The following is a 15,042-nucleotide window of genomic DNA, read 5'->3' on the forward strand; positions in this document are numbered from 1 at the left end:
GTTCTTATAAAATGTCTGGGGTTCAGAAAACGTGGATCGGCTCACCTGTCTGGAAGTTTTCATCCCGGCAGCCAGTACTGTGGGAGCCAATAAGATAAAAGGGTTAGGGCAGGGCTGACTTACTAACATCTGTTTGCATCTGTTTTACTTAGTCCCTGTTCAGTGCAATGCCCCTGCTTTCTTTTTTTTTTTTTTTTTAAAGATTTATTTATTTGAGAGAGGAGTAGATGGAGAGTGAGAGAGAGAGAGAGAATCCCAAGCAGACTCCACACCAAGCAAGGAGCCCAACGTGGGACTTGATCCCAGGATGCTGAGATCATGACCTGAGCTGAAATCAAGAGCTGGGGCCCCATGATGCCGCTGCTTTCTGGTGCTGCCTACCCTGGCGACTGTTCATCCCCCCTTCCACAGAAGGCGGGTCCAGGCTTCTCAGCTAGGCGCAAGGGTGGGGGTGGTTCGGCTGCATGCAGTGAGAAGCTGGAGGGAACTGCTTAAATGGTCTTTCAACCAGCCCTTGTTTTTAGCTCCACCTTCACCCCCATCTTGCAAGGTCCCCGTGCCACCAGCTTCCTCGTCCTTTTAAGGCTTCTCACCCTTCCTGGTTCCGGGCTGAGGTCCTGCTCCCTGGTCCCCTCCTCTCCTTGCCTCTTCTGTTTCCTCTTTTTCAGAAATCCCTGCACCCTCGTATCGGGGGAGCTTGAAGAGGCAGTGGAAACTAACACATATGCTCAGTTAGACACCTTTTTTCAGTCTGCATCATCTTTTGATCGACTGCATGTACTTTTCTGCCCCTCCCCCGCCGCACAAAAAAACCCCAAGACGATACGGCTGCTGGGTGCCATGAGCTTGGGGTTTGAGAAAACCTGTCCCTTGCCTTTAAACACAGTAAGCAGGTAAGGTAACACCTTACACATTTGCCCATTTCTTGTCCTCTTACGAGCCCCACTTAACCCTTTGTTCTCTCCCCTTCCTCCTGGGGCACCAGCGTGCACCTTCTTTAAACACACCTGTCTTTGTTCCCGTTAGGGCTGGTTCCTTCTGTAAGGTTACAACTTGCCTTGGCGTCTTTTGTGTATCCCTTCACAGCCTCTTCTAACGTACTTTATTTTCTCAAGTTCATGGTCTGGCAAACTTCCTGTTTGTTGCACCTGCCAAAGTTCTCCTTCGTGGTGGATTATTTCCTCATGTGACTGGTAATTTTCAATTTTTGTTCATCCTTGGCTGAGATGACTTCTTCTGTGGGAATGCTGTGAACTCTTGCTGATGGAGGGTCCCTAAGTGCTGTTTTGTAGTTACTTGCCTTATGTATTTGCGTTAATTTGTTGGCTTGGAACCCACACCACACGAGTCCTTTGAGTTTGAAGTTTGCATTATTGTGTATTGATCTCACACGCCCAACTTTTCCAGTCCTAGAGGGATTCTGGTTTAATTCAAGGTTTTAGTTCCAGTTGCCTGTCTGGATCTGGGCTCAGGCCATGTCCTCTGCCCTTGAATCTTAAAAGCCCAGGCCCTGGCAACTAGGATCTACAGCTAGTATCCCTTGGGGCTCCATGTGTTGGCTTCTTATGTTTCCCACTCTGGCTTTTAGTACATGGGAAATCCCCTTTCTGTACTTGGCCACTCATTTTTGTATTAAAATTCCCACAATTTTAGGTTTTTATGTGCTTGATGTACAAAGAGGTACACATCATTGGGTCCATCTCTGCATTCTTTTCTTAAAAATTATTATTTATCTGAGAGAGAGAGAACATGTATGTGCACATGTGTGTACATGAGCAGGGGGAGGGGCAGCGGGAGGGGCAGGCTCCCCTCCCCACAGGAAGCCTGATGCAGGGTTTGATCCCAGGACCCTGATAGCATGACCTGAGCCTAAGGCAGAGGGTTAACCTATTGAATCCTCTGGGCGCCGCTCTTTGCATTCTTTTTTATTCACATGTTCAGCAAGCATCTATTAAAGTACATAGTGTGTGTTAGGCTCAAAAGAGTCAGAGGCAAATGAAACTGGGCTTCCTGAAGGCAATAGTCCTACAAGGATGAATGTAGGAGATATGAAGGGCCTTATGGGCAGAAAACACAATTGGGGAGGTGTACGATGAATGTTTGTGAGGAAAACTTCTACCCACTGGAGCAGGGTATAGCCCAGGTCCACTGTTTGCAGGGCAAGGCCATAAGGTAGAGAAATCCCGGAGGTGGAAAGTAAAGCAGAAGCAAATGGGGGAGCTTTTCCCAGGCCTCGTGGAGCAGGTGAGATCACCACTGTGCATGTCAGTTGGATGCGAGAGCCAGTGGACCCTGCAAACATTGACGATGCCCCCAGCATTCTGGGGTGCTGCTACAGTGAGTCTGGGTTCGTGGACAACAGGTTGGCCAGATGAATATTAAAATGTCCTGCTGGTTTCAGACATAGGTGGTTATTAATCAGTAAAGTAGAAGTAGATCATCTTCAGAGTTTTGGTAGTTGGGTTCTAAGAAAAACGCCAGGGGAAAGCCGTAGTGATTACTCATTAGAGGTCTGCAAGGTTTTTCTTGTAATGACAAGAGGGCAGGGTTTCCCAACGGTCTTTGACATTTGGCCGTAGATACCTAGATAGATGCGCATTGAAAATCTAGATGATGAAACAGTTTTAATTCTAATGGTTTGTTGTTGTTTTCTCTCTGGAATGATTGGAAGTATCTGAGACAGAAATTTCTTGATGCGCTTGGGTTCCAGGATTTGAGCGTTATCTTTGTAGATGGTCTGCCTCATCTCCTGGGACCATTATGTTTTGAAAATCTGAAGGACTTGGGGAGTTAGTTACATACAGGAGGCAAAGGTTCCAATTACTTGGAGAAATCTGCAGGCGCACTTCTTATTTTGAAAGAAAGGTAACGTAGGAAGCGTCTGTGTTTAATCTTAGAGTGCAGCATCCATGTTTAAAAACATAGATAATGCTCGAATAAACATAAGCAGTATGCGTTTATTAGGGAAATTAAAACACTGAAAAAAATTAAGCAATTAATTTATGATTTCATTGCCCAAAGGCAACAGAAGTTGATATGTGCCTTCAGCCTTCTTTCCTCTGAATAGTTTTGATACATGTATGTTTACAAAAATGGTATTCTTGTCTCCTGTAGCCTGTTGAGAGACAAAAGTATACATATGTATCACAACAGCTATAGAAATCTAGTCCTGGGGTGCCTGGGTGGCTCAGTGGGTTAAGCCGCTGCCTTCGGCTCAGGTCATGATCTCAGGGTCCTGGGATCGAGTCCTGCATCGGGCTCTCTGCTCAGCGGGGAGCCTGCTTCCTCCTCTCTCTCTCTGCCTGCCTCTCTGCCTACTTGTGATCTCCCTCTGTCAAATAAATAAATAAAATCTTTAAAAAAAAAAAAAGAAATCTAGTCCTGTATTAATGGAGGCTTAGTATTCTGTTGTATAATACTGTATTTAATTCTCCCTATGTAACTTTCAGGTGGTTTCTAATTCTTGGCATAATAAATGATACATTGAATTTTCTGGCTACAAAAGGTTTATTATAGTCTGTCCCAGAATGACTCAAATGGAAGCTCAAGGTATGGGAAGAGGGATTAGCTGGTCTTGCTGGTAGTGTAGGGCTCTCCTTGAAATGGATGACACGGTTCTAACCATCCAGAAAGGAATAGAACCATGATATGTAGCATGAAATTGACATGGCCAGTTTCCTATTATTATTTCCTACATACTGCTTTCATCAGCCAGGACTCTTCTCTTTCCCTCTGGAACATGGTGGGGCTACGAGCACTGCATGGGTCATTTTAGGGAGGGGCCACGTAAAGGGAGTTGTTCAGTTGGTTAAGTTATAGGGCAGCTGCTGAGAAAGAATAGGTGTCAGATACTGTGAAATCTAAGTGTCGGACATGGTGAAATAGACCAGGAGTGGAGGGGGGCAGGAGGATGGCACCAACTGAGGGGGGCAGCCTGAACAGCCCCTAGCCCCGTCTTTCTCCCATCTCCGCAAAGTCAGGCGGCGTAGACCTTATTCAGGGAGCCACTGCTTACGGGACAATTTTGTTTGCTACTCAGAGTTGACTCTGGAATTGTGAACGCTGCATAATACCAATTTAAAAGGACCATCTAAAGGTTAAGGCATCACGAGCTATCTAAAATTCTTCCACTGCGGATTGAAGTTAATATGCAGGTGTTTCAGCTGAAACTGTGCACTTGCTCTCAGTTTTATGAATTCTGCCTATTTAGGTTAACTCTTTGCATGTTAACCACAGTAACAACAAAAATCTAAAGCTAATGAGATTGGAGGAAAGCATTCCAGAGTTCCCCAGATTGAGTTAGAGGAGAATTGGGACTCTTGTCTCCTGAGTATTGGAGTGGACTGCGTTGCCCTAGAAGGTCTGATAGTCACTGCTGCCTTTTATGGAAGGTTCTGGGGATGCAAAGACCTTTTTCTGGACTTCCTCTTTTTACTGAAAGCAGTTCATGTATTTCAAGATAATAATGTCGGTTTCTGATTCGTGTTACTCATTAACAAAGCACCCACAGGTAGTTTCGTGTTAGAGGTCTGAGCTCCACACTCCCCCAGTTCTGATCTTGACTGAGTTGATTATTTGAGCTAGGAGAGCAGACTTCACATATAAAGCCCATGTTACTTCTCTTGTTTTTAAAGATTTGATACAAGAAGCAGAACGTTTAAGTCAGAGTGTGCTTCTAAGACTAATTGTGCAACACACTACTTTCTACTCTGATTTACCACTACCAGCAGGTAGAAACATCTGGAACTTTGCTATAGTTTCTCCATTGAACTGGCAGCTAAGTTCACTCAGTCTTGGGTACACTGTGCCTTAAAAAAATTGTAAAAATACAATTTTTAATTTCATGGCACTTACTTTAAAAGTTCCTTGACTCTTCAAAGAATAAATAATATTCAGTATAAAAATTTCTTCCATTTTTATGTCTTGCTTTATGTTACCCAAAGTACTGTCAGCTGTGCATAAATTCCTTAAACTAATATGCAAGAAGCAGATGGAATAAATTCTTCTGTTTTAGGAGACTGAGGCAGTGGGATTGGAATAAAGTACTGAGCAGTTATTAGAACTCAGACATTCTGAGCAGTTGCTTCGTGGGTACGCTACCCATTTTCTGGCATTTGAATTCTTGGAAACTTGAGTTCATTGTTTAGTTGATATGGTAGCTTTGTGTTAACACAACAATGTTTTATTTCTAGACAACGGCAGACAATAAGATAATATAGTAGATTCTTTTGGAATAGGGAGAAACACATATTCATAAAATATTTAGTTCTTTTGTTTGGTTAATGTTTTGTTTTCGTTACCAGGATAATTGCTTTAACCTGTTTTTCTGATTCTAGAGAGCTGGCTTTGATAATTAGCTATAAATAGTTCATAGTGTGTTGTGGCATATTGTCTGATGGGTTTTATGATATTAAAGCTTAAAATACCTGTTCTAAGAACTGGAGCCCAATTTTTTTAGCACATTTATTTTTCACTCAGTTGGGGTCTCCTAGAAGCCCCTGCTGCGTTAGAATGTATAAGGCCTATCTGTTGTTGTCCTTGCCCTTAATCCTATAGGACTCTGTAGCTATTTTTTGGTTTTTGTGTTTTTTTGTGGGTTGTTTGTTTGTTTGTTTGTTTTTAAAGGATGCTTAGACTGCCCTTCACTCATGTGCACATCTGTGAATATTTGCAGTGGGCAATCCTGGAAAGCATGGTGGGTTTGTCTCCGGGGCTAACTCTGCTATGCCGGAGAGTTTAGACACTGCACAGTCTCACTGGACTTCACCTTACTTATGGCTGAGACTTGTGAGTGAACAAGCCCTCCAGCTTCTTTTCCATTGCTCATATTCTGGTACTGGGGAATATCAAGATTTTACTCTCTTACGACTTCCGAGTTCTGAGTACCAAGTCTGAGGACTTGAGCTATGCATGGTTTCTGAACATTGTCCAGTAGTGGATTCAGGATGGCTTTTCAGGCCGGAGGTGCTGGTGGTAGTGTTTTGAGCTCAGCCTAACCTACAGTCTTCTGGGTCTAGATGTGGAAACACTTCTCAGAAATGCTGCAGTGTCTTTGATTCTGTTCTGAAGCCAGTGTGTGGGACATGGAGGAAGTGATTCTCCCACCTCTCCTCCCACGGCCGGGCCTGGGGTCTTAGTTAAGTCCTGCCCATGAGCCATGGCCTTTGACGTTCCGAGTACCTGCCAAGCACTTACTTCCAGAGAAGTGACCTCTTCCCCTTTTATACGATTTTGGCATCATCTGCACGAAAATAGCATCCATACCTTTATTTTCAAGCTGCAAAGCTTGCTTGAAAAACAAAGGTTTGCCTGCTCGTGAAATCTGGAAGGCTCTTTGAACTTGTGTGGTGGGACGATTGGGCTTTTGGAAGGGGCAGCTTCATTCCGTATTCACGAGACGTCACCACAGGCCTAGTCGGGTGTCAGGAAGAAAGCAGGATGTTACCAGAACAAGACAGATTTCTTGGTGTAATGAATAGTTTTCATTCCTTCTCCCTGATGGGAGCCTCCTGGAGGAGCAGCCCGCAGGAAGCTGGGTGAGGCTGTACTTGATCCTGTTTTCCAGAGGAAACTGAGGCTCGGCAGGGCTCGAGGGCTCTAGCAAGGAGGGAGATGGCCGAGTTGGGTCTCAGCTGCTGGCTCCCCATCTCACACGGCTGACACACATCGTAGCACTGGGTACACAAGCCAGTTCCTGGGCATCATCGCAGACACTGGTGGTGTCGGGATGCAGGGAGGTGACAGGGCTGGGAACCATCTGCAGGACTGAGGGAGGACGTGGCTCTTGTTGGAGAGGAAATGGAAAGTGCCAACGTGGCTCTTAGGGAGCCGACCCTGTTTTGGCCTAGTTATTGGTGGGAGCCACTGGCCTATCTCACTGTGTCTTTGGAGTAACTCTCACCGTCAGCAACTCCCTGTTGGATGAGTTCTGTATGGTTAGCATTCCTTCATCTGTGTGTGTGTGTGTATGAGAGAGAGAGACACAGAGAGAGAGAGTGAGTCTGATTCGAGTCCCATATCATCTCTGACCATGTGCTGTTTTCCTGTTGTAAAGACGGCGAGGTCTTAAGAGGAGATTATCTGACAGTTTGCTCAGCAGAGAGAAGTGAAATAACACATTGGCATTGGTCTGGTCTCTGTGGTTCTGAGGGGTTTCCCCTCCTGGTAGACTTAGACTTCCCACATAGGCCGGAAGAAGCAAGGAACCCACCTGAGAAGCCCGTTCATTCCCTTGGGCCTGAACATCCCACCAGGAGTCTCTCTTTCGAGCTCTCATAGCCGCTTTGAGGTGGGCAGGGTTCCCTGGGCTGATCTGCTGAGGAGTGTTTAGGGCAAGACCCAGGGTGTGATGCCAGGAGATCTCCTCTCCTGCAGGACCATCTGGTTGGACTTCCATTTGGCTTGTGTCCTGTGGCCACCAGGTGGTCCTAGGGATGACCCAAGCTCCTCTAGGGTGCCTGTCAAATGGCCACAGTCCACTCCGGTTTCATATTTCTGAAGAACGCCCACCTTATGTTCCTTGACCATCCAGATTGTTCTGAAGCAGTTTTCGGTATCAGTGGCATTTCCAGGAGATTTTGTGTTCTCTTCCACTGTCTACATGTTGACAGATGTGAGGGACATCTCTTGAGATATGAACAGATATTGAGTGAACCCCTGCTTTGTGAGTTATGCGGGTGCTCGAGACCACAGCCCTTCCACCGTCACTCATGGTCTCCTGAGGGGGGTGGGTGCAGACAGACATGTTACAGAAAGCACTGGAACAGCAGCATACACAGAAGGAAGAACACCCAACCTTTTTGCAAAGTCTGGGTTAGCTTGAACTTTATTGCCATTTCATTGGTTGTTATTTGATGGGGAAATTGGGAGTGGACATCTGTCCATTTTTATTCCCCAATCAGATTTGGGGTTCGGTAGAGCGGAGCCTGGGTCTCATTTGTGCCAGTACCTCCCAGTTTGCTGACGTGGGGAGGTGGCCAGGAGGACAGACTCCGTGACATCCATTTGAGAAATCCTGCTACCCAGTTTACCTCCTGGAGGGTTTTCTAGAGCTTCTAATACACTAATACATGCTGCCCTCTCTAGAAGATGCTCTAGTATACAATTCCTCAGACTTAACTCGGATTTTTAATTCTTTGAAAAGAGCATTTTATCAGATGATTATTCTACAAGGCATACGAAGGAAATACTGCCAATACTGATTTCTAGCCATGAACCCTACAGATCTGTGCAGGCGTTTTTGTAGTTAATACAACATTCACCATGTGAGGGAAAGAAGTTAAGCTCACTCTTAAGGTGTTCTCACAGTGAGAGTAGACAGTAGCTCTTGGATAGGATAGAAAAATTGAGAAAGGAGAAAAAGGATGTGGGATCAACAGACTCCTCTCAGTGCTGGATTTAGGTATGGTTTTTAAAGCACTGACAACAGCCCTGTGAGGGGGTATTTGAATCTTTTCCTTTCACAGATGAGTAAGCTACAGCTCACCCGGGGGTTACCCGTGGGAGATCTTGAGTCAGATTATGGTCTGGCTTCTGCTGATGACATATTTCACTAACCATGGTGATCTGTTACAGAACTGGGTCTTTGTTCTTAACTTTCTTGTTTTAAATTATAAGTGTTGCAAAAGTTGTACATGTTTATTAAAGAAAAACAGGTGAGACAAGAGTAGAAAATGCCCCGCATGGAGGAAAAAGGGATTCATTGGTATTTTTGCATGTTGTTGGACCAGATGGTCCTGAGGCTCAACGTTTCTGTGATTCTCTCCTATATCTCTGTTAGGTTGCTCTGTTTTATGTACATGTGAAAACATTTCTCCACTGGCTAGAATGGTAGATGAGGCAGATTTGCTGCCTGATTTCAGGTTATCTCGGTGAGCAAGTGAGTGTGGAGGGAGCCCCTGAGCCATCCGAAGTCCTGTTGCATTATTGCTTAGGCAACACGCCTTTGGAGAGGCTTTGATACGGTCATGGGGGGTGTCCTCTGCTGCTCCTTCGGGGAAGGCCAGCCGGGGAGCCCGCAGTCCCTCGGGCCAGTGAGGGCGGGACAGACGTGGCCTCCGCAGGGGCCGGGTCTGCGTCCTCCTGACGCTCAAGCTCTGGGCCATGCACCCTGCAGGGATGGGCATGCAGCCCCCTCCTGACTGTGTCTCTTGCCTCCGCAGAAGGAAGACGGCCGGGGCGCCATGAGGTGAGCGCGCCAGCCCCGAGAGCCCCCGAGAGCGGTGTGCAGGCTGCGGGAGCGAGAGCGGCCCCGCACGTCTGGCCACGCACGTCCCCGGCATGAGGCCGGGCAGCATGGGCGCGCCGCCGCGGGACCGCTGACCCCCGCCCGCCGGGACCATGAAGGAGGTGGTGTACTGGTCCCCCAAGAAGGTGGCAGACTGGCTGCTGGAGCACGCCATGCCCGAGTACTGTGAGCCCCTGGAGCACTTCACGGGCCGGGACCTGATCGGCCTGACCCGGGAGGACTTCACGCGGCCACCCCTATGCCGCGTGTCAGCCGACAGCGGGCAGCGGCTCCTGGACATGATCGAGACGCTGAAGGTAGAGCAGCACATGGAGGCGCACAAGAACGGCCACGCCAACGGGCACCTGGGCGCAGGTGCAGCCGGCCCCGGCCCCGGCCTCCAGGCCAAGCCCAACGGGGTGCCCAACGGCTACAGGAAGGAGATGATCAAGATCCCCATGCCAGAGCCCGAGCGCTCCCAGTACCCTATGGAGTGGGGCAAGACGTGCCTGGCCTTCCTGTACGCACTGGCCTGCTTCATCCTCACCACGGTGATGATCTCGGTCGTCCACGAGCGAGTGCCTCCCAAGGAGGTGCAGCCCCCGCTGCCGGACACATTCTTCGACCATTTTAACCGGGTGCAGTGGGCCTTTTCGATCTGTGAAATTAACGGCATGATCCTCGTAGGACTCTGGCTAATTCAGTGGCTGCTCTTAAAATACAAGTAAGTAAAGCGACAGCTGTGGGACTCTGGGGCTGCAGGGTGGGGGGGTCTGCCTTGCAGACCTCTGATAGTCATTGTTTGGAAACGAACGTTTTCAAGCAGTAGGAATCAAAGCATACTAGCTCCTTTTTTTATTCTGATTTTATTATTTTAAACCGTGTGCCCTTTTGAACTAGTGAGAGCTCTGGCAGTTGTAAGAAAATGCTGTGTTTACTGCCTGTTTGGTACAGGATTCCTACAGAGCGGTGACTGGGGGTGTGGAGATGATGTTCTTCTGTTTTCACAGGGAGGAGAACTCTCATGGAGCACAGGCTATCGAATCACAGAAAAAGTACCCAAACTTGGGGTCATTAACCTGCCAGATAAATTGTGGACAGTCGGCCTGCTGGCTGTGTGGCTGTCCCCGCGCAGGCTCAGACAGTGGGCCCTTCGGCAGGGCGTATTTAAAGCTGTTTCACACACAGAATGTGGAACAGCGGTTCCAGAGGGCTGGGGGCCGTGGGGAAAGATGTTCTCAAGAAACGACTTGTTTAGGCCCATGGAGTGTGGACAAACCTGCATGGCTTTCTGCCTTCTAGAACGTGTGCCACTTAACATGTGGCTGTTGCATTGCGGTTTCTTAGGATTTTAAACGGGCACATTTTAGCTTCAGGTAGATCCACTTTTTTTTAATTATTATTATAACTGATTACTTTAACCTTTATTTTTTAATTAAATACATTAGGCTAGTAGTTCCAGGATACAAAATTAACCAGTTCTGAAGTGGTTAATGATAACAGCACAAAGATCAGTCCTTCCTTGGGGGACAGTCCCCTCCCTGATGCCTCTTTCATAAGCCGCATGGCTCTGTCCAAGGACAGTGGGACATGCTCCACATTCTGCTTGTTCTTTAAACCAACCTGGTTGTCAAACAGGGGCTGTAGCATGGCGCTTGCTGAGCCTCCAGCCTTGAACGAGTCTCTCTGGTAGGACACTACCAGGCCAAAGCTATGTCCCAAGCTCTGAACTCCATGCAGACCCCGTCCGGCAAGCTCTGTGTTGGGTTGCTTGGGGCCGACTAAGCGCCAACATTGTTCTCCTTGGTGTCTGCTTTTCCCCGTTAGTGGACTGTCGCTGTGGCTTTTGTGCATGGGAGCTGGGAACGGTGTGTTGAGAAACTGCACTTGTGTCCAGTGGACTGTGTTTCATGACCCGCAGTACGGTTGAATGTTAAGGAAATCCTCTTAAATCAAGAAAACAAACTGCAGACTGAGAGTCTGCACCGAACTTGATCCAAGAAACGATGAGTTTTTTCCTGGAACGTGTTTGCACCTTGAAAATTCGATATCCACAATTTGGAAATGAGCACAGCACCTGACTGGGCACTGGGAAGGGGCTGTCAACCTTTATAAAGGAAGTTGTTTAAGTGGATGATATTTATTTTGGGGTTGTCTTGTCTTGTCAGTGCCACGGTAAAGCTAAGTTTAAAATAGAAACCGTGATCTGGGCTCTGTTGATTGGGTAGAAGACTTTTTGGTGTTTTGTTGGCTTAGTTTTAACAGGCTGGTAGGTAGGATAGCGTTGAAATGTGAGGTGCTCAGAATTTACTATATTACATTCTTTTAGTCGCCAAACTTCAGATCTGCTTTTGATTTCAAACTTTGTTTTCTCCCCTGAAAGCCCTTTAGAAAAGAATGCCAGTATGTTTTGCTTTACAAAGGCAGGGTCAATTCAAACTATGTTTTCTGGGTTTTTCCCTGATTTTTGTTGTTTTGTGTATTACAGGTTTGTTTTCTTTTCTTTTCATAAAAATTTGCACGTGCAAGAGAATAATTTACTGCCCTAGAATAAAACATTATCTGTCAGTCATACTGTGTGCAAATTCAGATGTGTCACAGAACTGTGACTTTTATTTTACTTTTTTTAAAACTGTGACTTTTAAATGACGTCTTATTCTAGGAAGTGTCCTCACAATAGGGCTTGCTTCTTCTTCTTCTTTTTTTTTTTTTTTTTAAGATTTATTTATTTATTTGACAGAGAGAGAGAGAGAGATCACAAGTAGGCAGAGAGAGGGGGAAGCAGGCTCCCCGCTGAGCAGAGAGCCCGATTCGGGGCTCGATTCCAGGACCCTAGGATCATGACCTGAGCCAAAGGCCGAGGCTTTAGCCCACTGAGCCATCCAGGAGCCCCAGGCTTGCTTCTTTTAAGCAGATTACTCTTTATGTTTCTCTCCGCTGGGACTTCTCCTCAGACCAGTAGTGATTTCATGTTTTACTGGTATTAACAGCCAGTGCCATAGTCATTTGGGCATTGAAATGACGCAGCCGCCTTAAGCTGTGAGTCCGTTGGTTCACACCTTGGGCAGAATCAGGCCAGTGCATGGCAGCAGGGCTGCCTGGGTCCAGCCCCCGTCAGGCCCCAGCGTGCCAGTGATGTGGGCCAGTCTCTAAGTCCCCAGAGCTTGTTTTTTCTCACAGATATAATAAGGGCCTCCTAGTCTAGATGATACCTGTTACTCTGTACAACTGTGTTTTGTTTCAAACATGATCCAATGGACCAGTTACGTTTAAAAAGTACTAGCCGAGGAGTGGTTTTTGACCAGAAGACATCCAGCTCAAGATTCTCTGAAGTCTTCTCTCGAGTTTCCCCATTGGCAGGAGACGGACGCAGGAAGGGGAAGCCAGCAGTCACGATCATCCAGCCCCATCCACCTCCTGGGGCACATCCCTGGCTCGCCGGCTCCTCCCTGGGGAGGCCCCTCTTCAGCGAATGTGACACAGCAGAGAAGGGGGGGAGGAGAGATCGAGATTGACAGCCAAGCAGCCCGTGTAAATGAGCTCCTTTCCCTGGCTCTCATCAAGATGATAAGGATGCTTCGTAGGGTCAGACCGCTCATTTCCAGTCATTTGGCTCTTGGCACTTCTAGTTGTGGGATATTCTCTCGAACAGAGCTGACATCTCACTCTGTGCTTGTCTGCCGCATCTTGCCCTCTCTCCCCCACCTCCCCCAGAGGTTTGCCCCTCAGGAGCACAGCTCACTTGCTCCCAGGAGTTAAGCTTGTTTGGCCAGTAATTCCCCAAGGGCATTTGACTTTGATTCTAAGAGTCTCTGAGCCCTCAAAGGACTCAGTCTAGTCCTTCCTGCTTCTGCATCATGGGCTTCCTAGAGAATTGGAGGCTGAAGCTGGAGAGGATAATTTATTGAGCACTGAGGTCACTGAAATTTGGGCCAGTAACAAGCCCTTCAGCCAGATGTATATATATGTATCTGTACATACACATACATTCATGTGGGATTTTCGTGGCATTACGAAGCGGAAAACTACAATAATGCCCATCTTTGGGAACTTTTTGATTTTTAAAATTGTAAATAATGTTGTTTCCCCATTTAGAATTGGACTTTCAAGCCACCGACTAGGAAAAAGCCCTGGGGAGTCTCTGCATTTGTGTCAGACTTCACTGCAAAACAGGTATCCCTTGTTTTTGGAAAGCATGACAAAGCGTATGTTAACCTTACTCATTTGGTAAGGGCTCCTCGTGCGTGGCCAAGAGGTTGCTCCCATGTCATGGGACCCATGTGGCTGAGCTCTGTCAGGACGGCGTGAGTCCCCGACAGAGAAGAAGGTCAGGGAGCAGGGTTGTGGAATTTCTGAGTTGGTTCAGGGTCCTCCGGCCACCAGAGAAAGCACTGTGACCTAGACCCACGGTCACAGGTGCCACAGATTCCACTCATCCCCCACCGAGTCACCGTGCTTCTCTTCCAGCTTCCTCCCTCCTCCCAGGCGGGCAGTGGATTTTCCTAGAAACCTACAATGTCTTCTTTCCTCCCACGCCAAGAGTCCCTGCGTTCTGACCCTCTGACTTCAGGTTCTTCACTTCTTGTGTTCCCGTGTCATGCTGGGCGCTGGGTGCTCTGGGGGAGTCCCTGCCCTGTTCCTTAGCGTGGATTCAGACTCCTTCGTAATCTGGCCCTGGTCTGTCCCCACCTCCTGTCTGACCCCTCGGCTCGTTTCCCCAGAGCTCATGTCACTGTGCTTTCTGCTCCTCACTCAGTGTGAGGGTTGAAGTTCCTTCAGGGAAAAGCGTCTATCCCACCTGTCATTCATCTTTATGCCCCACTGTGGGGTACCGAGGCTGCCAGACAGAAAGTGCTCATTTACATTCGTGTGTTCCTTCACTTTGTCTTTGCTGAGCAAACTACTGGTGCTGGGCACTGCTCCCACCCCCGGGGTGCTGCCCTGAGTCCTCCTGGAGCTCACGCTCTGGCCAGGGTGAAGCAGACACTCAGAACGAACGAATGAGGCCCGGCGGTGTTCAGGGAAATGGAGAGAATTGAAGCGGTGTGCCGGCCTTCATGCTGGGGGTCGCGGGGAAGGGGTGCTGTTTGATATGGTCACTCAGAAAGGCCTCTGAGAGGTGACCATTGAGCAGACCCCTGAGTCCAGGTGAGGGTCGCCGCACAGGTGTGTGGGGCAGGAGCTGCCCAGATGGGAGAGGTAAGCACAGAGGCCCCGCAGCTCCCCCGAGGCACAGCCAAGGGCCCATGTGGTCCACTGAGCGGAGAGGAAGTTGTGAGGCGGGAGGTCAGCAGGGTGTGGGCAGCAGACCCGCAAGAGGGCAGCAAGGGCCATGGGTGAAGCGCTGGGATAGTGTCCCAGACATGGTGGCAGGTTGTCAGAGGAGAGTGATGTGATCGGGTCAGTATTGTTTAGGAACCGCTCTGGCTGCAGTGTAGACACGGACAAGCCAGAGTGGCCGGGGCAGCCAGCAGGACGCCACTGCAGCTGCCAGGAGGGAAGATGGCTAAGACTTAACGGGATGTCTGAGGGCGTCTTGTGCTGGGGTAACGGGGAGGGATGGCTGGCTTCGGGTGCATCTGGGGTTCCCTCTGTTTTCCAGTCACAGGGCCAACTTGCCACTGTAGAATTTCTCATAAGAGATTTTGAGGTCTCTCTGTGAATCCTGAATTTTCTACAGAATTGAATGAGGAGATCGAATTCACTAATGGGAGTTCCCAAAACCTTGTTTGAATATGTTTTACTTCAAAGTCCAGTCACGTGTGTATCCCAGTAGCTGTTTTCTTCTGTGGCTACTTTTGGATGAGATGGTTGCC

The 15,042-nt window shown here is 48.0% G+C and overlaps 1 protein-coding gene across 50 annotated transcripts in view; it reads left to right on the top strand.

The window, feature by feature from the left end:
- Positions 1–15,042, top strand: part of SGMS1 (sphingomyelin synthase 1) — a 265,194-nt gene that overhangs the window by 217,498 nt on the left and 32,654 nt on the right. For 27 of the 50 annotated variants that reach the window (XM_082721007.1, XM_082720998.1, XM_082721000.1 and 24 more), the window contains one exon: positions 9,162–9,950. In XM_082721007.1, the coding sequence (XP_082577133.1) occupies positions 9,340–9,950 (611 nt within the window). In that variant the 5' untranslated portion in view covers positions 9,162–9,339. Of the gene's footprint in view, positions 1–9,161; positions 9,951–13,321; positions 13,400–15,042 lie in introns of all 50 variants that reach the window. The other 23 variants (XM_082720981.1, XM_082721014.1, XM_082721003.1 and 20 more) reach the window with 1 other exon arrangement.

This window comes from Mustela nivalis, assembly GCF_964662115.1.
Source record: "Mustela nivalis genome assembly, chromosome: 2".
Taxonomy (NCBI): domain Eukaryota; kingdom Metazoa; phylum Chordata; class Mammalia; order Carnivora; family Mustelidae; genus Mustela; species Mustela nivalis.